Source organism: Miscanthus floridulus, chromosome 16 (assembly GCF_019320115.1).
Source record: "Miscanthus floridulus cultivar M001 chromosome 16, ASM1932011v1, whole genome shotgun sequence".
In the NCBI taxonomy this organism is placed as follows: Eukaryota; Viridiplantae; Streptophyta; class Magnoliopsida; order Poales; family Poaceae; genus Miscanthus; species Miscanthus floridulus.
This window is the reverse complement of record NC_089595.1, coordinates 110,664,217-110,687,876: the sequence shown is the minus strand read 5'-3', so window position 1 is coordinate 110,687,876 and position 23,660 is coordinate 110,664,217. Positions and strand designations below refer to the sequence as shown.

The 23,660-nt window shown below is 54.0% G+C and overlaps 4 protein-coding genes across 6 annotated transcripts; 3 read left to right on the top strand and 1 right to left on the bottom strand.

The window, feature by feature from the left end:
• The first annotated feature begins 10,781 nt into the window (after positions 1 to 10,781).
• On the top strand, positions 10,782 to 12,295 carry LOC136511275 (probable galactinol--sucrose galactosyltransferase 6). Its single transcript, XM_066505403.1, has 4 exons — positions 10,782 to 10,812; positions 11,160 to 11,188; positions 11,261 to 11,623; positions 11,696 to 12,295. The coding sequence occupies exons 1-4, from the start codon at positions 10,782 to 10,784 to the stop codon at positions 12,293 to 12,295; spliced, it is 1,023 nt and encodes a 340-aa protein (XP_066361500.1).
• Positions 12,296 to 14,931: 2,636 nt separating this feature from the next.
• Positions 14,932 to 18,774, top strand: LOC136514343 (uncharacterized). 3 transcript variants are annotated; one of them, XR_010773621.1, is made up of 5 exons: positions 14,932 to 15,178; positions 15,359 to 16,447; positions 18,085 to 18,344; positions 18,423 to 18,532; positions 18,666 to 18,774. XR_010773621.1 is itself a non-coding variant. In XM_066508321.1 (2 exons), the coding sequence occupies exon 2, from the start codon at positions 15,650 to 15,652 to the stop codon at positions 16,253 to 16,255; it is 606 nt and encodes a 201-aa protein (XP_066364418.1). In that variant the 5' UTR covers positions 14,932 to 15,178; positions 15,359 to 15,649; the 3' UTR covers positions 16,256 to 16,538. The 3 variants fall into 3 exon arrangements, 1 of the variants encoding a protein (XP_066364418.1); XR_010773620.1 differs by lacking the exon at positions 18,666 to 18,774 and having other exon boundaries at positions 18,423 to 18,607; XM_066508321.1 differs by lacking the exons at positions 18,085 to 18,344; positions 18,423 to 18,532; positions 18,666 to 18,774 and having other exon boundaries at positions 15,359 to 16,538.
• Positions 18,775 to 18,776: 2 nt separating this feature from the next.
• On the top strand, positions 18,777 to 20,731 carry LOC136514344 (uncharacterized). Its single transcript, XM_066508323.1, has 7 exons — positions 18,777 to 19,063; positions 19,149 to 19,277; positions 19,359 to 19,564; positions 19,638 to 19,932; positions 20,018 to 20,109; positions 20,197 to 20,535; positions 20,628 to 20,731. Exons 4-6 carry the CDS (start codon positions 19,678 to 19,680, stop codon positions 20,201 to 20,203), a joined length of 354 nt encoding a protein of 117 aa, XP_066364420.1. The 5' UTR covers positions 18,777 to 19,063; positions 19,149 to 19,277; positions 19,359 to 19,564; positions 19,638 to 19,677; the 3' UTR covers positions 20,204 to 20,535; positions 20,628 to 20,731.
• Positions 20,732 to 20,907: 176 nt separating this feature from the next.
• On the bottom strand, positions 20,908 to 21,375 carry LOC136511274 (peroxidase 51-like). The gene has a single exon (XM_066505402.1). It carries the CDS (start codon positions 21,373 to 21,375, stop codon positions 20,908 to 20,910), a length of 468 nt encoding a protein of 155 aa, XP_066361499.1.
• Between the last annotated feature and the right edge of the window lie 2,285 nt (positions 21,376 to 23,660).

Genomic DNA, 23,660 nt, shown 5'->3' with positions numbered 1-23,660 from the left:
CACTTTACTTTTCCAGTACATGAGCATTCATTCATCCATTCTCATGCATGCATTCATACATTCATCTCATACATCCAAGCATTGTATATGCAATTATTGCATCACAACGCTTCGCGTTGCGTCATGAAGCGATAGTCGTCTCATTCGACATGAGCGGCAACCGACCGAGGTTCAAAGGCCGGCCCGCGAAGGGCTCGAGGCTGCCTCGCGTCAAACAGAGCTAGGGGAGAAAAAACGTAGATGAGCCGCAGCAGCCTTGCTCGACCTCGCTCAGAAGTGGACAGGGACATCTAGACCTTTCTCGTTCGATCCTAACCTCAAGCCAAGCCCACAGAATCTCCATCGAGGAGAGGCCAGCAGAACACCTGAGTCGCTCTCCGGAGCGACATGGGCATCTACCGAGAGGAGGGTTAAGGAGTAGTGGAATGCCACATGAGGGCTATGCCGACCCCGTCAGCGAATGAAGGACCCGGATTCCACTCGAACATGCCCGTTAGCGAGCTCACCGAGCACGACACTCGAGCCATCAAGGCAAGTGTCGTTAGCTCAGCCCCTCCAGTTGTGAAAACTGCGGACGGGGTGATGCATGAAACACGGCCGACCCCCACTGAGTCCCACAGGGCTCGGGGGCTCGAGCCGTCCGACCTGAACTAGGGAATCCACCTGACTAGGGTTTGAAGGCCGGCCCATGAAGGGCCCGAGGCCGCCTCGCATCGAATAGAGCCAGGGGAGAAAACACAGATGAGCCCCAGCGGCCTTTACCCGACCCGCTCAGAAGCGGACAGAGTCATCTTGACCTTCTTGTTCTATCCTAACCTCGAGCCGAGCCCACAGAACCTCCATTGAGGAGAGGTCAGCGGGACACTGAGTTGCTCTCTAGAGCAACATGGGCATCTACCGGGAGGTGAGTTAAGGAGCAGTGGAATGCCACATGAGGGCTATGCTGACCCCATCACGAATGACGGACCTAGATTCCACTCAAACATACCCGATAGCGAGCTCACCGAGCACATCACTCGAGCCATCGAGGCAAGTGACGTTAGCTCAACCCCTCCGGTTGCAGAAACCGTGGACGGGGTGACGATCACAAAGACGAGCTGACCCTCGACCGGACCCCTGCTACGCACGGGGGCTCGAGGAAAGTTGGACTCGCAAGGAGACCGAATGTGCAGTGGCAGAACGATGGCTCAGATCCTAGGGAGGGGTACGCATGAAAACAAGAGACGTTTTCTCCTACTAGTTTCACTATCTTCTCCTCGACCTTTAGTGACACCCGACCCTAGTAATGGCAAGGGGTTGGGTCTCACTCGGGGGCTGATAAGGGTATACATACACCCTTTCTGAAATAGTCACCGTGCCCGACACCCTTCCTCATGTTAAACCTAGTAGCAAGGTCTGCGGAAACGAACGACTGAGCAAGTCTGGTCGGACCGCGAGAAACCTACACCCCAATGACTATGGCACTCTTACTTACCAAAATGATCAGAGTTTCCCTCCTACACCTCGACCTCTATGGTCTTAACAAACGGAAGGGTCGAAATGCATGAACCCCTTTTCACACATAAAAAGGGAGAAAAAACAAATCTGTTCGCAGCAAAACAAAAGAATAGACTTGGTCAAACAAAACAAAATGACAAGTTTGTTCAAACGATACAGAAGGGTCGAAACTTGTTTACTTATTACAAGAACAACCGCTCGACCTATTGAACTAACTAACCCCTCCAGGGGAGTACTATGCTTTCAATCCTGTCCGCCAGGTCCTGTGAAAGGGGAGACACCATAGCTTCCATCTCCTCCAGCTCGTGGACTTCATAGCCAGGCATGAAGCCGTGGATCATCGTCTCGAGATCGATGTTGTCCCCATAGTGAGAACGAGCAATCGCGAAGGATTGATTGACCCCGTTGTGAAGGGCATTCCTCTCGAGCTGGCGCACCCGCGCCATGATCTCGACGGCACGGGCCACGAGTGAACTGGTCCCCTCCGACCGCACCACCTCAAGGTCATCGCAGACCACTCCGAGGGCGGCACTTAGGATACCGAGCTCATCGCTCTCCACCTGAAGATTCCTCCTCGCCTCGGCGAGGTCCACGGCCAGCCTGACAGAAATGCTTTTGGCCTCTAGCTTCTGGGTCATCGCGTTTCCAAGCTTGTTGCGCTCTAGGTAGACCTAGTCATGCTCTTGGAAGGCCTGGTCACGCTCCTCGCGAGCCACGCCGCGTTCCGAGTGGAGCCCCTCCGCGGTTTGGAGCAGCTCATCCTGCTCCTTACGTAGCCGAGCGACCGCCGTGGCATCTAGGCTCGTCTTCTACTCCAGGGCCGTGAGCTTCTCCTTGGCCCATAGCTTCAGCTCCCTTTCCTTCTCAACCTTGGCCAGAAGGTCGAGGATCCGCTGGCAGGTCTCGGGTCCTTTTGGAGCAGCTCATCCCGCTCCTTCCTGACCTTGGCGGCCTCCTCCTCGTCCCTCCGCGACCTCACTGACAGGGCCTCGAATGCTTTCTCGGCCTTGTCGGCATCCCGACGGGCCTCGGCCACCCACGACCGAAGACTGTCTGCCTCCTCGGCGAGGGGAGTCAGCTCGGCCACCCGCTGCTGGGTGGCAACAAGCTGAGCGATCACCTCCCCGCGTAGCCACGCCTCCTCGACGAGGAGGTCCCAGGTCTCCTTCTATTGACGAAGGAACCGAGACTTCCCCCGGCTGAAAGCTATGAGGGACTGCAAGGAAACGATGGTTAGAATACAAAAAGTATATAGAGAAAGAAAAGGGCAAGAAGGAGGATCAGGCAAATACCCGGCCAGAGGGAACGACAACGTCGCGCAAGGCACCCCTGGAATGGTCCAAGGCTTCCAGCACGGACGCGATCCCCACGTCGAGGCTCTCCCGTTCCATGCTCTCGGCGGCGTCATCGAGGGTGAAGAGCGTCGACGCCGGATCCTGCGGATTTGTCCACCGGAACAGGGGCTCGCCCCACGCGGGCGAGTCGCTGCCTACCGACATCAGGGCCAGGGATGACTCCCTGTCGGTCCTCTCTGCCACCACCACAACTTCCGGGGACCCCTCGGCCGTGTACCCCTCTGTCCGATGGCGCCGGTGCCTCAGGCGCTGCCACGGTTGCATCTTTTCTTCTTTTATTTTTCATCTTTTCTTCCTTTATTTTTTCCTTCACTCCTATGCCTCTTTTCTTTCCCTTCTCTCTTTATTATCTGCTCATTCCTCCTCATCTGTGCCGCCTTCCTCGCCTCTGCCTTGGTTGTAACCGTGCCCTCCACCCTCCCCCCTTCATCTGTGCCTCCCTTCCGATTGCCTCCCTCCAACACCATTTCATGCCCGTGCACCGTTCGCCACACCTGCCGCCCACGCTCGGTCATGGTGCTTGTGCCCATGAAGTCAGCACGAGGGGGGGGGGGGGGTAGGGAAGGATCGGAGAGAACGGTCAGAATAGGGGAGTGAGAAGAAAATATAGAATTTATTTTGACCCCACGAGTAGAAATAGTGGGTTGAGAAAGTAGCTTCTAGAGACAGTTTTTAGATGAGTTGATAGCTATGGAAATTGCGGACATAGTTTCACTGCCACTCGTAGAATATACTAGTATAATGCACTGCATCATCGTGCACGGCTTGCTGCTGGAAGGGCACATGTCCCATGTTAGGTTTCCTTGCCTATTTGAGAAAGTTAATCAGTTGCCCCACTAGCCAGTAGTAGTACTCGTAGTGGCAAGGGGCGGAGCCAAAATGAGCACCTTAGGGGGGGCTAATCAATAGAGATTTAGAACAAATATCGAAGATTAATGATAAAATTATATTTTTTCTATAGTAAATACAAAGCAAAATCACTCTCATGGAGGCTGCAGCCCCCCCCCCCCCCCCCCCCCCCCCCCCCCCCCCCCCCCCCCCTAGCCCCCGTGGATCCGCCAATGGTAGTGGCTAAGCCCTCGGGAATACGAGGTCAAGTCAACAGGCAGCTGTAGTAGGTCCTTACAAAACAAATCTCTCTCCAGCGATGCTCGTCGTCAAGTCGTTTAGAAGTAGCGGTCTTTTTCAGCCAAGCTGTTCCACTTGGCAATTGGCACGAAGACGAAGTACTGATGATATTTCCTCTGCTGATGTCACGAGTCTGACGCATCCTCACATCAGCGATTCCGCTATTCTCCGTGACATAACTTTTTAAGCTTATTTGGTTACTGTAATAGTCCGTCTTAATTGATCAAGCTAATTAAATCAGGTGTAACCAGGGCGAAGACATGCAACCACAATGTAAGAGGAATTTATCAGAGATAAATTTGTTGTAGGACACGGTCGCGCCGGTGCCTCAGGCGCTGCCACGGTTGCGTCCGGCTATGGCCCGCCTATCACAGCCGCCTTCACCTCCACCTGCATCGGCGGGGCCCCGACTGGCTGCGTCGTGCCCGTCACGGTCGGCGCCACGAGCACGGTCAGCAGCCTTGTCCGCCCCGTCATCGGCCGCGGCATCGCCACCATTGCCGGCTGCTCTGCAACCTCCGAAGAGGCCCCTTGAGCCCCCGCGTCCACCCATCCCGCCGAGGGCACGGGCGCCACCGTGGACAGCGCCTGTCCGGCCGGAGACGCAGCCACACTGGCACCGCTCCCGCCCGAAACGGGCGCAGCGCCAGCCGACGTCTGTCGCCTCGTTTGAAGGGCGATGTTTTCTTTGGTGCCAGCGCCAAAGGATTCCGCTGCCTGCCGATTAAGCCTGGGCGTTCGGGTTACCCGATTTTTTCGGGTCGGGTAATTCGGGTAATTCAAAATTCGGGTAATAAAAATTGCTACCCGATATTATCCCCGAAAAAACACTACCCGCAAATTCAGGTACCCGATAATTCGGGTTCGGGTTCGGGTATTACCCGATATACCCAAATTTACAGAAAACAACAAACTACACTAAATTTCAGTAGCGATCTATACATAATTTCAGCAGCAATTTGTATAGAATTTCAATAGCAATTTGTAGAGAATAATATATTACAGTCACTCATTGAAATAGAGAGAATTATATTCTAATAAATTGATAAGTTAAATGGTTCAGCTAACAACACATGATGAATACAAAGACAAAACAAATCTTTGGGTAGTTCGGGTAGTTTGGGTACCGGGGGATATTACCCGAATTACCCAAACTAATTTCGGGTAATCAAAATCGCTATCCGAATTTGGGATCGGGTACCTCGGGTTCGGGTAATTCGGGTCCGGGTTCGGGTAATTCGGGTACAGGTAATGGGTATCGGGTATTTTGCCCAGGCTTACTGCCGATGCTGCAAGGGACGAAAAACATAAGTCACGATGAAATCCAACCAAAACAGGAAAAACAGAGGAGCTGATAACTCACCTCGGCGCCGTCGGGCGGCAGGTATGTTTGGGGGGGTGAACCCCTCGACCTCTGCTCCGCCTCGTCGGGGCGAGGCCGTTTCGAGCCCACCCCCTGCTCCTGGGCAGAGGGGCTCGCTCCTCTTGACTCTTGGGGCACGACGGCGGAGCCGCCCGCCTCCACCGACATCTCAGGCGCGGCAGCAGAGCCGCCTACCGCTGTTGACTCCTGAGGGAGGCCGACGGTATGTCCCACATCTACTGGCTCCCCGGACGTAGCCTCCCCTCCGTGGAACGGGAGGGGTCCTGACTACTGTAAGGACGAACCAATACTTGTCAGCGCATCCTTGTTCTCCAGGATGTCCCACTCGACATCGTCAGCTACCTCGTCGTTGTCGCCATCGTCATCATCGTCGTCGCTGTCGGTGTCCTCCCCCCTTCCCGCGCCTATAGCTTCTGTTGCCTCTTCCTCTTCTTGTCCTCCTTCGCCTTCCTCAGCCGCTCGCCCTTGGCATGATTCGCCGCCCTCACGGACAAATCCCTCGGCAACGGCGCCGGGTGATCCGTGAAGATGAGGTCCCTCGGCTGGTCCCGCCCTCTCAAAGTTAGTATCAAGAGGTCGGGAAATCTATTGAAGAGAAGGCATGAGAAGGGTATACTTACGAAGACGACGTGGCCTGGTTCCAGCCGCATCGGAGGATGTCCCGGCACCGGGTAGATGAAATCGAGGGGGGCACCCGCGTCGTCCTACGAGAGCTCCATTGCCTCCTTGATGCGTTGCCTGATCTCGGAGTTGGGGAGCGCCCCCTCGGCGAGCGCCGTTCCATCGAACGATGCCTCAGGCGCTATCGCGTACAGCGGGAGCGCGCACGTCATCAACGGTGCCACCCTTCTTGCATGGTAGGCCCTAATGACACCCGACCCCTTCAAGCCATTCTCCTTGAGGATGTGGATGGCGGCGATGTGGTCCTGGATCTTCTTCTTGTCCTTCTCCAGGATGCCCCACTTCCTCCACGACTCTGGGGCCTCTTTGATCAGGCGCCCGATGAACTCTGGCAGAGGGGCGGCGGTGTTGTTCTTGAGGTAGAACCACTGCAAGTGCCACCCCTTGTTGGATGTTGATAGCCGCATTGACGGGTACTCGCCGACCCGCTTGTTCCGGAGCTGGATGCCGGCGCACCCCATCGGCATGTGCAGCTCCTGCCTGCCGCTCTTCTCCCTCTTCTTCTGGAGGGTGATGGCGAAGAAGTACCTCCACAAATTAAAGTGGGGGCTAATACCCAGGAACCCCTCGCACAGGGTGACGAACACCGCCATACGCTATATCCTGTTGGGATTGAGATGATGCACTTTGATATTGTAGTAGTACAGTAGCCCCCAAACAAATCTGTGGGTGGGGGTCCCAAACCCATGCTCATGGAAGTGGGTGAACGACACCACATAGCCATCGGGCGGCGACGACATGTCCTCCTCATCGAGCAGCAGCCACTCCTCGGCCACGGTCCACGCGCGGAGAAGACCGCGATGGATGAGACCCTCCATGCATTGAAAGGTGATGTTAGAGCGGCACCATGGATCCATTGGAGATGGGGGCGGGTGGATGCAAGATCGATGGCGGCAGGGATGCGGAGACAGAAAACCTGAGCGATTGGTGGCGGCAGTTGTGGCTGCGGAGGCAAGGATGCAAGGTATGGGATCTGGGGGTGAAAGAAAGGAAGAAGGCCCTCAGGACCGATCGAATGGACCTAAGAACTATATGGATTGACCGCCGATGGTCTGGAGTCGGTCACCAGTTGACCCGAGCCGGATCCCCGCAAATGGGATGCCGGGGCCCCACTCGGACTAGCCGGCTAACAACTCACCAAGCACCGTGGCTCGTCCATAGAGGAAAATCATGGCATGGCTCAGCGCCTCCGGTTGCGGAAATCGTGGATGGGGCGATGATCACAAAGTCAAGCCAACCCTTGACCGGACCCCCGCTACGCGTGGGGGCTCGAGGAAAGTTGGGCTCGCAAGGAGACCGAACACACCGTCGCAGAACGACAGACCCCCGAAGGGGTCAAAATCAGGCAAGGACCTTTTCCGTCCCACCAAACCTCATGGCTATACCCCCAAGGGGTCCAATCTCGATGAAAGGGAATCACCGTCCCCAGGTCACGCCGTGGGCGACAAAAAAGGCCAAGGCCATCAGAGTCCTCCCGCTCGAAAAAACCTCCGAAGGAGTTTTCTACTCCTCCGTAGGCTCGAGGGCTACTATCGGGGACCAATACTAGGGTACCCAAAGGGGAGGAGCTAATGACCATCAACATTGACTCATCCGAGTAGTCAAGAGCATGACTATAGCTCCAACCGACCCCCAGCATGCAAGCTCTGCTTCGCCCGACATCTGGGGGAGGACTCTGCCTTGCCCTACGCCGAGGCCATGGGCTCCGCCTCGCCCGACCCATGGGCCTGCGCTCCGCCTCTCCCGACCCATGGGTCTGCGATCTGCCTCGCCCGACCCTTGGGCCTGCGCTCTGCCTCGCCCAACCCTTGGGTCTGCGCTCCGCCTCGCCCAGTCTCTAGGGGAGGATTTCGCCTCGCCCGACCCCGAGGACGTTGGCTCCGCCTTGCCCAACCCCGAGGACGCTGGCTCCGCCTCGCCTGACCCTTGGGTCTGCGCTCCGCCTCGTCCGGCCTCTAGGGGAGGACTCTGCCTCGCCCAACCTCGAGGCTGTGGGCTTCGCCTCGCTCGACCCTTGGGTCTACGCTCTGCCTCGCCCGGCCTCTAGGGGAGGACTCCGCCTCGCCCGACCCCGAGGCCGCGAGCTCTGCCTCGCCCAACCCTTGGGTCTGCGCTCCGCCTCTCTCAGCCTCTGAGGGAGCACTCCGCCTCACCCGACCCTAAGGCTGTGGGCTTCGCCTCGTCTGACCCTTGGGTCTGCGCTCCGCCTCGCCTGACCCTTGGGGCTGCACTCCGCCTCGCTCGGCCTCTGGGGGAGGACCCCGCCTCGCCCGACCCTTGGGTCTGCGCTCTACCTCGCCCGGCCTCTGGGGGAGGACTCCACCTTGCCTGGCCCTGAGGCCGTAGGCTCTGCCTCTCCCGACCTCTGGGGGAGGACTCCACTTCGCCCGACCCTGAGGCCACGGGCTCCGCCTCGCTCGACCCTTGGGCCTATGCTCTGCCTCGCTCGGCCTCTGCATGAGGACTTCACCTCGCCCGACCCCAAGAACATGGGCTCCGCCTCGCCCGACGGAGACCCATACCGTCGCCAACCACTCTAGGTCCAAGCATATGGGCCTGAGTCAAAGCCCTAACACTAGGGAAGAGACTGGCATGCCCCGATGTAACCCATGGCCTTGATAGGCCATACCGGAGGATTCACATCAGGAACAGCATCGGGCGTACCGGTGCTGTTCTGCCTAACCCCCGTACGAACACTGGCGGGTGCGTCAGTTGACCACGACGTCCGCTAGGACGGAGTGGAGCGCCACGACCGGGAGACGACGCTAGCACATGGCACCAGTGATGGACAGGGCCACAACGTGGAGCTGTCCCTGTTGATGTCTACAAGGCGGCAGGACCCACGTGAAGGAAAAGAAGGACCTGACGATCCTGGAGGACTTCTTCTCTTTCTCATTCTCCTCTTTTTCCTCTACTATAACACGTGCTTTCCCTTGGCCTATAAAAGGGAAAGTAGGGCATCCCATGAAGAAGACTCGATCGCATCGCAATAGATCACATCGACTCGAACTCATCAAACCTCGAACCGATCAGAGCACATGACTGAGTAGCAACCGAGCTCTCTCAGCACCCGTTCACTCCTTTCACCAGAGACTTGGGACATGTCCCTCTCTCGCCCGTTTGTAACCCCTACTATGAACTTTTGGTACTAGTAACACGAGCAGCAGCAACGAACTGGACGTAGGGACATTCTGTCCGAACCAGTATAAACCTCGTGTCCTCTTAGCACACCATCCGAGCCAGACGCGCAATATTAGAAATTTACTTGCCGGTGGCAACTCGAAACACCGACAATTGCAAACTCTTGGAGATGACCTTCATTATTCCTCCAATACTTTTTCGGAAGTTGCAAAACTCTATGTTTGTGGGATCAAAATATAGGGTACTCTTGGAGATGCTCGTTGAAGGCTTAGGTAAAAAATTAGCCCTGCTATTAACTATCCTATTCGGAAGCAATAGAGCTAATTTAAGCTAAAATTAGATAGCTAACCATGAGCCCATAATATCAAAACATGCCCCCTAAATACAGGAAGCATAAGCAAACAAAAGTTAACCTGTCTCGGCTATCAGATGGGGGGCTCAACTAATCATCGAAGCGGTCAATCCCACAACCCCCCACGGATTTTTCCCTTTTAGAAAAAAAATTATTTTCACAACTTTTTTTGTGAGAGTTGCAAAGTTAAGATATAACTTATGTGCATAACTTTTTATGTGACAACTTATCACCGAAACTTCTCATCATGACTTTTACTTTTTAAAAAATATATATTTCTATAACTTTATATTTTTAGATAGTTACAAAGTTGTACTCGTAACTTTTTACGTGGCAACTAATCACTGCAACCTCTCATCATAATTTTGTTGACTTTTCTTTTATTCGAAAAAACATTGTTTCCATAACTTTTTAATTTTGGAAAGTTATAAAGTTATACTCACCACTTTTATGCATAACTTCTTAGGGAACAACTTATCACTACAACTTCTCATCATAACTTTTTTACTTTTTTAGGGGAGAGATATTTATGTAACTTCTTTTTTTGTTGAAAAGTTATAAAGTTATACTCATAACTTATATGAATAATATTTTACTTGACAACTTGTCACCACAACTTCTTAGTTTAAGAATAAGAAAAACAGTTAGATTAATGTGAAAAATGAAAAGGCACAAAACAAGAAAAATAAGAAAAGGAAAACAAGAAAACAAAAAATGAGAAAAAGAAAAGAAATAATATGATGAAACGAGAAAATAAGTTAGAAAACCGCTCGTGAATAAAATGTCGGTAAATTAGATTTGCAGTAGAAAATAGACAGGTCGTTGAGAGGATGTCATATATGTTGGAAATAATAGCAATTTAGTGGCGCATAAATTAATTCTGATATTGAGAAAAAGAAAAACGACATGTATCATAGGTGTGCGATTTAACACTAGCACTATGATTCGAGACAAACTCAAACTTTCTAGTGCTAGTAACAGAAGAAACGCAAGAATGAACAACAGAGAAAGTGTAGGCATTCTTACAGTGAGGTTTTTGGCGCTAGAGAGAGCGCAAAAGTAGACGAAGCATACCGTCAATGGAGATTCGTGAACACTGGCATAGAGGGAAGAAGACATTCAGCGAGCAGTCACGGCGACGCTTCCCAAAAACCTGATACGGCCCCTACCTCCTACAGGGACACAAGAGGACGTATGCTTCAAAGACCCGCTCTCTCGGCGCCGATGACACGTCGGCGACGGGATGGGGAAGACGGCGGCAGTGCAGTACATTGGTAAGAGGAGAAGATGAATTGTCTCTACTGAGGATGACATCTCATCCCAATATATACACGCGTCGTAGCTATTTATTTATAATTTGGGTTAGCCCAAATCTTCTAACAAGATATACTCCATCCACTTGCTTAGTAGGGCTCACCACGTGATTAGTGCCACTTAACGTCTCCGTTCGTTTGGAAACGAGCGTATGACCGTCAAACAGGATTTGGGGATGAAAATTACACTGCATTTTAAATTTATAATGAAATTAAAGAAAGCCTCTGCAAGCAGTAGATGGCCTGCTTGAAAAAAAGAGAGTTAAATGCATCGTTGATCCATTAACTTTTATCCATGTTTTACTTAGGTCCATCAACTACGAAAGTGGCTTTTCAGGTACATAAACTTTTGAAGTGATGCATCTCTAATCCATACCCCTTTGTTTATCTTTTTAATCTGACGTGGCAGTCCACGGTGTCGAGTCCACGGTCAGCACAGGCAGCGGCGCAGCGGATGGCGCAGCGGATGGGGGAGAAAGGCGGCGACGTCCCGCGTGAGACCCAGTTCCTGCTCGTCGAGTCCAAGGGCGCCACCGGCGACGAGGCCACGGCGGCGTACGTCGTGTTCCTGCCCCTCGTGGAGGGCGCGTTCCGTGCCAGCCTCCAAGGCGGCACCGGCGACGCGCTGGAGCTCTGCGTCGAGAGCAAGGACTCTGACACGCGCGCCGCGTCCTTCAAGCGCGCGCTCTTCATGGGCGCCGCGGAGTCCGACCCCTTTGCGGCCATCTCCGGCGCCGTCGCCGCCGCCAAGTCCGCGCTTAGGACATTCCGGGTCCGCGCCGAGAAGAAGCTCCCGGGCATCGTCGACTACTTCGGCTGGTGCACCTAAGACGCCTTCTACCAGGAGGGCGTCGAGACCGGGCTCCGCAGCCTCATCGCCGGCGGCGCGCCGCCCAAGTTCGTCATCATCGATGACGGCTGGCAGTCTGTCGGCACCGACAAGTCCACCACCGACACCGACGAACCTGCCGGAGAGGACAAGTCACCCCTCCTGTCTCGTCTCACCAGCATCAAGGAGAACAGCAAGTTCCAGAAAGTGGACGACCCGGCCGCCGGCATCAAGACGGTGGTGCGCGCGGCGAAGGAGGAGTACGGGCTCAACTACGTCTACGTCTGGCATGCGATCACCGGCTACTGGGGCGGCGTCCGTCCTGGCGAGCCCGGGACGGAGCACTACCGCTCCAGCATGCAGTTCCCCAAGGTCTCGCCGGGCGTCGTGGAGAACGAGCCCGGCATGAAGACCGACGTGCTCACCGTGCAGGGGCTCGGCCTCGTGCACCCGCGCGCCGTGTATCGCTTCTACGACGAGCGGCTAGAGCGTGCGAGCGATCGAGACGGCGACGGGGGATGTTGTTGTGGCTGGTTCGGCAGCTCCGTGCCGGAGGCGGACGTCCACCACTTCGACGACGACATGGCCGCGCGACGCGATGGCCAAGCCAGCTAGCGGTCGAGAGCGAGGCCGGCTGGCGTCCGAGGCGAACGAGTCAGCTGCGTGAACCCCACTTTGGAACCAGGCCGAATTAGACTTTGGCACTTTAAGCAAAGTTGGAGATCTCGCGTAGCTCTACAGCATTTGTTACTATCGCTTATGCCAAAACTAAACGGATTCAGAGTTAAGAGGGGACAAAGATTGATGTTTCCGTGTATTTTTGCGGTAGTATTGGTTACTTCCTTCAGGATCGAGAAACGAATGGCGTCGTGGCCGACCACAGGCAGGAGAGCGACACCGCGTGGCTCCTCTGTGCTGCCCTCGCTTGCCACCTCGCCCCCATGTGCATGAATACAGAGACCGGCACCCTCCTCACTCACGCTCGCTTCCTCTAGCCTCCCTCGCTCTCCTAGCGCTCTCGCTCGCCCTACTGCCGCGCAGCCGCTCGCCATGGCCGGCCACAGCCGAGCTCCGTGCAGATATGGCCGCCGAGCAGTGTTTCCCCAGCCTCCACCAGCAGCTCTATGACCCTCTCCTCTCCCTCGCGCGCACCCTCGTCCGAGCAGGCGCTCGCGCTGTTTCGGCTCTTGCTCCGGCGCGGCATCCCTCGCCCGAATGCCTTCACGGCAAGCTCCGTGGTCAGGCCGAGGCCGGCTGTGGCCAAGCGCAGGCCATACATGGGCGCGAGGTTGTCGTGGTCATCGAGTCGGAGAGCAGCCACGGGAGTCTCGAACGGCGGCGTGGACCAAATGGTGGTGCCGTTTGGGTCCTCGATGGAGATGCCGTTGGCCGTGAGCTGCAGCGGAGCGGCGCGGTCGGTGATGGGTGCGGCCCGGTTGGCGACCCAGACGCAGGTCTTGGACGACGCGTGGAGCACGGACGGCTATGGGCGCGGGCGAGCTGCTGCCGCGGCCACACAGGTGTCGCTCAACCTCAGCGGGAACGCGTTCGCGGGGGAGTTCCTGGCCGCGGCGGTGTTCCAGCTCTGGATGCATGCACATGCATGTGTGTGTGCGGCGTCCCCGAGGTGCCACGTCGGTTAAAAAATTAAAACAAATGAGGCATGGGCTAGGAATGCCCCACTAACAAAGATTATAGACCCAAAACCTCACTTTCAGAGTTGATGGACCTAAGTGAAACTAGAGCGCAAGTTGATGGACCACCAATGCATTTAACTCAAAAAAAAATTATGCTATGCCCAATGTACGCAGAATACAAATTGCTCTTAGATGTATATCTTCTTAGGATAAAGCTACGAAATTTGCTTTTCCATTTTTATCTCCCTATAGTCCCATGGGAAGCAATGTTAAAATTCAACTCAAACAGTACAAAACGTTTGCTTTTGGTCCTCGCAACTTCGCAAGGGATGGTGGCATTGGGGGCGAATCGTGGGGGGCGTCCGGTTGAAAAGCGCAAGCACTGCCATGGCTGTGCTGACAAAAATCGCACGGGTAGAGCGGTTCCGGTTCCAATTCCAGTTCCAGACCTGGTTTTAAAAGATTCCAACACGGCACGCGCGGTCCTTGGCTGCCAAGGTAGGCGTCCATCCAATCCATATGCATCTAGGAGTACACGAATGCAGGGACAAGGAAGTGGGCACATCGACACACGCCGGCAGATCCGCCCGCCGTCCATGGCCCGCGACCGCCTGCCCCGCCGGAACGCCCTTGCTGCACGTTGCTTGCTGGCGCTGGGTGCTACCCGTGCTAAACAAGGCAAGCCCCCTGCGGCTGAGCGGCTCTGACCCTTGGTGGCCTTGTATGCTCCTAGCTTGATGCACAATTACACATAGGACAAAGGCACAGAGAGGCCAGAGCCATAAACTACTGCGTTTTGTTTGATGAATGGCAATGTCTAGTTTATAATAATTACATTTCAATTTGCAACATTTGATAGTTGACAGAGGCTTCTCTTTCCTTCTGGACTCTGGACACGGTCAGCCCTTTCCTTCTGGACCAGAAACGGGCACGAAATTTCAAGAGCTGATAGCCAGGGTTGGGTCGGACACATGAAAAACAGTCCATGCATCGGCGTGGGGCTCATCACTCATCAGCGCACTGGTTCCGGTTCCGAATCCGGTTCCAGTTCCAGATGACCAGATCCACGTCGGTCGTCGGCTTTTCATCTTGCAGTTGCAGTACCACGGACTCCTTGGTGGTTGTTGAAATGGACCTGCCATCGCACCTGAGTTCCATCGCACGACGGCGGAAAAACATAGCCTGTTTTCTTTCTATTATCCGCACCTGACGTTAACCTTTCATGCTGGCTGGTCTGTGGCTGGGCGCTGGGAAGCCAAAAGACAACAGACACAGCACAGTGACTCAGTGACAGCGGTTCCCGTTCCCGGTTCCCGTTATGTCCGGTTCCACGGTTGGCTTTGAAGATTCGGACGCGCGCGCACTTTGGCGGTGCAACTAGTTTCCAAGTAGGAGTAGCTACGTAGGCAAGCCTTGATCAATCTTGTGCCTCTCGCATTCCTCCAGGCTAGCCATTTTTCTACTCCTACCTGACGTTCCTTTTCCTTCTTTGGAATTCTCTGTCTGACATACTACCGGTTCCGGTACCAGTTCCTGGGTCACGCACGCGTCTATTTATATAATTATATCCCACGGCGATTCGGCGAATGCAGCAGGGCCTCACTAAATCTTCAACGTCTTGCCATTTCCCACGCTCAAGCCAATCGCCATTGCCGCGGCACACTGCTACTACTACTGCTAGCGACTAGCGAGGACACAAGAGACCGATCATCAATGGACCCAGAAGCCGCGCTCCCGAGCGTCGTGGACTCTGCCTCCGGCGCGCTCCGCAGCAGGGCGATGGTGCCGTCGGCGATGCTCACGGCCGGCGTATTCCAGGCTGTGGCGGCGCTCGCGCTCCTCTTCTCCAAGACTCCGGAAGGTATCTTCTCCCACCACGGCAAGGCGGCCGTTTTCGTGTACTACATCGTCCTCGTTTCCGGGGCGATCATCGGCTCCACGACGGCCTCTGCTTCTTTCTGGGTTGCAGGCCGCCTGGACTGCCGGCATGCCATTGGCATGGCGCTGCTGTTGAGATAAGTCCTGAGCTTCCTAACTATAGCAGGTAGAGGCGGCTAGCGCCATTAGCGGCCGCGCAAGGATTGCGGCATGGCCCAGGTGGTTGGGATGGCAACTACCAGTCACGAGCATGCCGGCATTAGCTCGGTCATTTGTTTCCATGTAACAATGCATGTACTTCCTTTAAATAGAGATAACAAGCAACAGAAAACGCTGCCGCTTTGCAGCAACAGATCATCGTGTGTCCACTGTGTTCACGTGTGTTGTTCATCTTCTTCCTCTCGCCGGTTCGGGATTCTAACACTTGGTACCAGAGCCAGGTCCCGACGGCGCCATGTCGCAGTCACCATCCAAGAAGCTGCTGACCGGTGATGCCTCCGGCGAGAAGAAGGTCCAGCCGTCGAAATCGCCGCCACGTCGCCGTGGCCGCTCTCACAGCCGCCGCTCGCGCAACCGGGACGTTGGGTCACGCGTTGTCGAGCGCATCATTGAGCGACCATCAGCGAACGTCGCGTGGCCGATGCTGACCCGGACAAACTATCCAGAATGGGCCCTGGTCATGGAGGTGAACTTCCAAACCCTCAGAGTCTGGGACGTCGTCCACCATGGCATCGCCGAGGACCCCGACGAAGATGAGTACCACGACGACCGACAGGCGATGGCCGGGCTTCTGCGCTCGGTGCCCTCCGAGCTCTGGAGCACCCTCGCCGTCAAGCGCACGGTGAAAGAGGCGTGGGACGCGGTCAAGAACTTGCGGATCGGCGACGAACGCGCGTGCGATGCCAGCGCGCAGCAGCTCCGCCGGGAATTCGGTAACCTCTCCTTCAAGGAAGGGGAGAGCGTCAACGAGTTCGGCATCCGCATCACCGTGCTCGCCACCAACCTCCGCTCCCTCGGCGACAACATCACCGACGCTGAGGTAGTGAAGAAGCTGCTGTAAGTGGTCCCTGAAAGGCTGAACCAAGCCGCTGTCTCCCTCGAGATGTTCCTTGATCTGAATAAGGTCACCATCGAGGAGGTGGTTGGACGGCTGTGCGTGTTCGAGGAGCGCACCAAGCCGAAGCAGGTCACGGACGCCATGGGGCGCCTGATGCTCTGCGAGGAAGACTGGGAAGCCCACCGCAAGGCACGCGTGAGTTTTTTTTTTTTAACACTACGTGAGTTTTTTTTCCTGAGGAAAGATCGATTTCAGTTTTACTGTACTGTGAATCTGTGATGATTAATCAAGGTAACAAGGTTTTAGAGAAGTCATTTGGTGTATCGTCGCTCGTGTTTAGCTTGCTGTTTGCAGCTGAATCGTTATTAGCCGGAACAGAGCAACGAGGCTATTGTGACGAAGGCAACTGGAGGTGCTCCGGTTGTAGTTCCGGTTCCGGTTCTGGTTCCGGTAACTGGACGTGAGGCTGAGGTCCATCAGACAACGACGGACAAATAGAAAGTGCCCTCTGAAAGTGCAAGCACATGCTCGATCGGGCTCGTGCTGGCTGGCCTTGCCTGTTAAATTTGCTGTTTGCGTCTGAAAACATCGTTAGCCGGAACAGAGCAACAAGTTTATTATTGCGATAACGATACAATTAACACTGTTTTTTTTTAAACTAACACTTTTGGCCGCGCCTATTGTCATGGCGCGGCGAAAGTGGCGCGGCGAGAGGGGTGACGTGACGACGACCGGGACGCTAAAAGATGACGTGGCAGGGTCTGCCGTGCCACCGATCTTAGCGCGGCACTGACGCGCCATAGTCCACGGTGCGGAAGTCCCAGGTACATATCGCCCGCGAGCCGCCGCCCTCCCTCTGTCTGCCTGCCCGCCCGCCTTGCCTGCCCGCCCCGCCACCGCATGCCGCCCGCCGCGCCTGCAGCCTGCTGCTGCGCCTGCACGCCTGCCGCCGACCGCATGCCGCCCGCCGCGCCGGCCGCGCCACGCACGCCAGCGCGCCCCTCCCGCCGCGCCGGCCGCGCCACGAACGCTGCCCGCCGCACCCGCACGACACCACGACGACGACGCCCGCACGACCACGACGACGACGCACGCCGGTAGTGAGTAAGATTGATTAAAGTCCTAATTAAGTGCTAATTTCAGTTTAGGCGTTCCTATAATTAGGTTAATTAAGATCTTATCTAAGTATAAGTTCTAACAATTGGTATCCGAGAAGCCGCTTAGCCTAATTCTTGAACCCTAAGACCTAATTAGTGTTTGGTTAAGATCTAAATAGCCTCGATTTTGTTCGATTCAAAGTTCTTTAAGACAAATCAGAATATAGGGTTTCGCTTAAGCACCGAGAAGGAGGGGAGTCGAATCAACTTCAACACTAAGCTCCAGTTTTTGACCAAATCCGAACCCTAGGAATACAAATTACCCAAATCCGGTAACAATCCCCAACCCTAAGATCAGTTGGACGCTTTTCACTTATCGTAAGAACTAAGATGGCGTCGTCAGGCTCCTTCACGAGTTCGCCGGCGGCCACAAAAGGGAGCCACGCCGCCGCCCTGCTATGTGCGCGCATGGTCTCCGTGCCACGGACGCCCGCCGCGCCAGGGATGCCCGCAGGCATAGAAGACGAGGGCAGCAGGTCCATCACATAGAAGTTGCTTATTTTTCTAGTGAAGTTGTTTAATATATCTGTTAATGTTACTTTGAATATATACATGTGCTTTCATATTGTGTTCGTATTGCATAACAAGTAGTTCAAATGTTGTAATGCTACATAATGTTAATTTGAATATTATTAATTTGAATACTCTAACCCTTTGTTTATCAATTTGTAACAGGATGGCCCCTCCCACGCAGCACCCGTTGTACCCATTCTTGAGGTTGAGTACGACGAGCCGCACTGAGCACACTTCTTGACTGACACCGACGCAGAGGTGCCCTTGCCTCCTTTGAGGCCCCGCACGCACACCAGTGCGCACCAGTGGGACGAGCGTTACGCGCCGTACATATGGCGTGCCGGCTTCCTCGAGCTTGTCCGTGTTGTAAACTACGGTCTTCCACCCCTTGACGCAGCATTACTTACTGCAGCTGTAGACAGGTGCGAGTGCCTTTATTGTACGTAAACATTCTTATAACAAATTTAAGGTAACTAATAGTCGTTCTATTCTTATAACAGGTGGAGGCCTGAGACCCACACGTTCCACCTACCTTGTGGCGAGATGACCTTGACCATGCAGGACGTGAAGGCTATCTTTGGCCTTCGATTGGGGGGACTTCCAGTGATAGGTATAGTTGACAACGATCACTGGAGGGAGCTGGTGGCTCAGTTCACTGGCTTTCTTCCACCGGACGACGAGGTTTCTAAGAAAAATAAATGAGCAATTGAACCCTATTTAATACTTGTATTGCTTTCTTGCAGCCATCGGGTCTCATTTTCTTTGGTAAATTTCAAGAAAAGTTTCGATGTTTCATCGTCGTGGATCACAGAATGCTTTGATTACTTGGACCCACAGGCTAATGTGGCTCAGATCGGCAGGTTCGCTAGAGTGGCTCTGGCACTTCCTTGGTGCTTTCCTATTCCCAGACGTCTCGGGCAACACCATCAGCTAGATCTTTCTTGACATACTACGCTAGCCGTGGGAGAACAAAGCGGCGTACAGCTGGGGCAGCGCAGACCTGGTATGGACATATCGACAGCTATGCGTTGTCTGCCGTCGCACCTTAGGGTATGCGAACGTTAGGGGTTGCTCCTACCTACTACAGGTTTGGTGTTGGGAACGATGGCCCGTTGGGAGGCCCCTTGTTACTGGTTTATCGGTAAGTACTTTGGTTCACTATATTCTTCGAGACAGTTAAATATGATGAAATTATTAATGCTAATTCATTATCGTGTTCAATGCAGCATTGGAACGGGCAAGATACACTCCCTACAGCTCTATATATCTGGATGCAAGCAGAGTTAGTTAGAGGGAATGTGAGGCGCAAGTACATGGAGTACACAGACTGTCTCGATGTCCTGACACAGCACCAGGTTACGCTCTCTTTACTATCATACATGTGTCTTGTTCGATGTACACTATATCACAACCTAACTCAATTACGAAATGTTCAGGTGCATTGGTGTCCTTGGGATGCTCCAGAGCTCCAGTACTATCTGAGTCTTATCACTAGGGATGAGTCAGACGAGTATCGCTGCAACGTCCCTCTTATTTTCTTCTACGTGGTCGAGATTCACTTGTCCATCAGGGTTTGCAGGCAGTTTGGAAGAATGACATGCTACCCACCACCGCTTTACTCCACCAACCAAGAATTGCACGGGTGCGTTATCGATTAATAACAAATCTATAATTTAGAGGTATGTATGGTACAACTAACAATCGTTTTGTTGCAGGTATGACCGTAGGTAGAGGTACAAGACCAAGGATTGGCGCATGACACACAACGCGTACATCCAGCTGTGCCAGAACAGGGACCAGCAGCCGGTCGATGCAGGTCCCCCACACGACCAGCACACCTTCGACGAGTACCTACGGTGGCTTCACAGGTCTACGAGGACACATATCAAACCCCCGTACACTAAGGAGGCGATTGATGAGGACGATGAGGAAGATGTGACCGAAGATGTGTACGACGTTGCCACTAGGGACGACACACAACTACAGAGAGTCCCGCTTCAAAGTTACGTGGTAAGATACTCGAATGGTACAATTTGTTATCCATTTGGTATTAAGTATGTGTACTAAAACTGTCCAACCGTGTTTCTGTATCCAGGCGACACAATTATCAAGGCTGTTCAACGAAGCAGCGTTTCGGCTTCATGAGTCTAGAGGGCAGGGGCAAGCGTTCTCGAGGCTTTTGTGGAGGTAAACATAAACTTGTTCGTTTCAAAAATATTTCTTTAGTGTATATGCGTTTGGAAAATACACTAACTTTAACGTCTATTTATACAGAAGATGAAGAAGAGCTGCAGGAAGCTAGCTCAGAAGTTGAGCTTCATGGACACTCCTTGGGTGGAACCCGATTACCCGGCGCGGTCAGGTGGCACGTCTTCTGGCTCTTTGAGGACACCAGCTGGCTCTTCTCAGCCGGTGACAGATGCCGCTTCCGCAGTGCGTACACCACCACATTATAGCGTTAGGAAGGACCCTGCAAACGAGGACGACAATGACGACGACGATGATCCCCCGGGCTTCCACATACAGCAGCACCAGTGAGACGATTGGCAGCAGGACGAGATCGGTATGTCTCAGCTAGGTGGTGCCCCGCTTGGTACCCACGGAGCCTCACAGGTAGTAACAAAGGTAGTTTATTTAAATACGTAGGCTCCATGAACTAACGGTCATACAGAATATAAGTAATCGTGCATATCATATACTTGCAGGGTACGAGCCGTACGCACCGGCAACGCGACCACATCGACGTTGGCTACACTCCCAATGTGTTGCCTACAAATCTGAAGAGACAGAGGCGTCCGAGGGATCCTTACACTCCTGAGACTTAGTTGGTTACGTCGAACTTATGTCGAACAAATATTATCGTCCAAAACTTATGTCGAACAAATGTTATGTGGCAACTTGTCAACTTGCGCACGGACTCCATTTATTTGCTTCATATTCGTTTCAATGCGTTGCGGCAGCACTGCCCGCGAGATTAACTAGCAACTAGTTCAGAAACCGGCAGTCCCGACGTCTCTGGCCGCCGGTGGCCGGCGTCTTGACCCCGATCCTCCCAAGCTTGGTCATCACCGCCATGAAATCGCCAAAGAAGACACCCTGGTTGGACGCGTAGTAGTCCACCGTGCTACGCGACCTCATGTCGAAGTAGAGCACCTGGTCGGAGCCCAGGAGGCCCTTGCCGACCTGTAGGTTCCGGTAGAAGGCGTTGTCGAAGCCCACCGGTGAGGGCTCGAGGAAGGCGAAGGCATTGGGGTCGGATCTGCAGGTGCCGTTTAGCTGCGAAGCGAAGCCGGGCTCTATGGTCGCGTCGCTACCGATCCTCACCGACAGCAGCTCCCATTCAATTGCAATTGTGGCTGGTCTTCTGTCTACGTCCAGGTCCTGCCGCGCCGTGGGCCTTGGCGCGTTAGTGCCGCGCCGTGGTATATGGCGCGGCAGACCCTGCCACGTCATCGGTCAGCGCCCCGGTCGTCGCCACGTCATCCTCCCGCCGCGCCACTATGCATAGCGCGGCATAGGCGTTTCGCCGCGGCATGGCAATAGGTACGGTAAAAAGTGTTAGTTTTGAAAAAAAAAAAAACAGTGTTAGATTTAAAATTAGTTTAAAAAAGTGTTAAAAATAATAAAAAAATTCCCATTGGTCGACCATGGAGTCGTCAGCGCACTAGATCCGGTGCCGGTGCCGGTTCCGGTTCCACGTCGGCTTCCAAACTTCCAGTAGCACTGTGGTTGTTGAAATGGGACCTATCGGCGCACCTGAGTTCCGTTCTGTTGGATCGGACAAGGGCGGACAATAGTTTTCTATCAGCACCCTTTGGCTTTGCCTCTGGGCAGCAAAAGACAGCAGACGCAGCACTAGGACACCGGTTCCGGTTCCACACGTGTTACTTGGCGGTCAGTCAAAATCAGCTACGTGGGCGACCATCAAGCTAGCTAGTCTTTTCCCTCTGTCTGACATTTAAAAAAAAAATCTATGTGGCATACTATTTGATACAAGAGACTGAACTGTACCAGAGAGATGGGTCTCCCGGGCTGCACTCCTAGCGTACGGCAGAGCTCAGGACTGTGACACCCGGTTCCGGTTCCGGTTCCAAGTCCCGCTCCAGTTCCTCCGTCAGACCGTCACGCGTTCATTTGTGTTCCTCCGTCATACCGTCACTGTCAGAGCTCACGAGCACAATCAGAAGCAGGCCGAGCCGTGTGGTGGCCGGGCAGTGCGCACGGTCAGCCGGCCCTTTCCTTCTGGCTTCTGCACCAGAAACGAGCAAGAGCTGACAACCGGACTTGGGTCGGTCACATGGATGAATCATCCATCGCCGTGGAGCTCATCACTCATCAGCACACTGGTTCCGGTTCCGGTTCCGGTTCCGGTTCCGGTTCCGAATCCACGTCGGCTTGCACCTTTGCAGTACCATGGACTCCATCTCCATGCCCATGGAGGATTGGTGGTTGTTGAAACGGACCTATCACTATCAGCGCACCTGAGTTCCATCGCACGACGGCGGACAAATATAGCACCTGACGTCAACCCTTTCTGCTGGTTGGTCTGTGCCTAAAGACACAGCACAGTGACAGCGGTTCCAGTTCCGGTTCCGTTCTGTCCGGTTCCACGGTTGGGCTTTTAAAGATTCGATCGAACACGGTCAAAGTAGCTTAGGCAAGGCAGCCCCCGATCAATCTTGTGCCTCTCGCGTTCCACCAAGCTAAGCCATTTTTGTATCTGACGACGTCCTTTTGCTCTCTTTGGAATTTTCTATCTGACAGCATACTACTAGTACGTTGAGCTCCGGACAGCGACACCGGTTCACGCGTCGTCAGAGTAGCCTCGGCATCTATTTATCTCCCACGGCGAATGCAGCAGGGCCTCGCTCAATCTTCAACCTTTTGCCATTCCCAAGCTCAAGCTCAAGCGCCATTGCTGCTGCCAGCACACACTACTGCTTCTAGCTACTAGCCAGGACATAGAGAATTGATCCATGGACCCCGAAGCCGCGCTCACGAGGGTCGTGGACTCCGCCTCCGCCGCCCTCCGCAGCAGGACGATGGTGCCGTCGGCGATGCTCACCGTCGGCGTCTTCCAAGCGGTGGCGGCCCTCGCGCTCTTCTTCTACAGGACTACTCCCGAAGGCATCTTCTCCCACCACGGCAACGCGGTCGTCTTCGTGTATTACGGCGTCCTTGTGGCCGGTGTGATCGTGGGCTCTGCGACGGCCTCTGCTTCTTTCTGGGTCGCGCGCCGCCTCGAGAACCGGCATGGCATTGGCATGGCTCTCCTCTGCGCTTCCACGCTCACCCTCATCCCTGTGTTTGGGATACTCATCGGCTTCGTCATGCTCAAAAAGTAGTCTCAGACACCTTGTATGTATGTTGGGATTCAACACTTTTCTGTTGGCATACTTGTATGTTGTATGATTGTGCCTGAAGGAATTTATTAGTTGTGTTCGTATGAAACATGCATGAGGTTTGCAGGTGTTTTTGCCCATTTTGGAGTGTCATATATGTGTATGTACGTAAGAGATTGGTTTGAGTTATTTTTTCTGATTTTTTGTTCGAGGAAAGATTAATTTGGGTTACCGTGCTGTGATCATTATTCATGGTAACAAGATTCTGGTTGTGAAGTGGTGGATCTTCTTGCGTTTGCATGTCTCTAGACTAGGCACAAATGCTGCACTCTGTTATACAGCAGTACGTTGCTCGTGTTTAACTTATGTTTCCGTCTGAATGGTCATTAGCAGGAA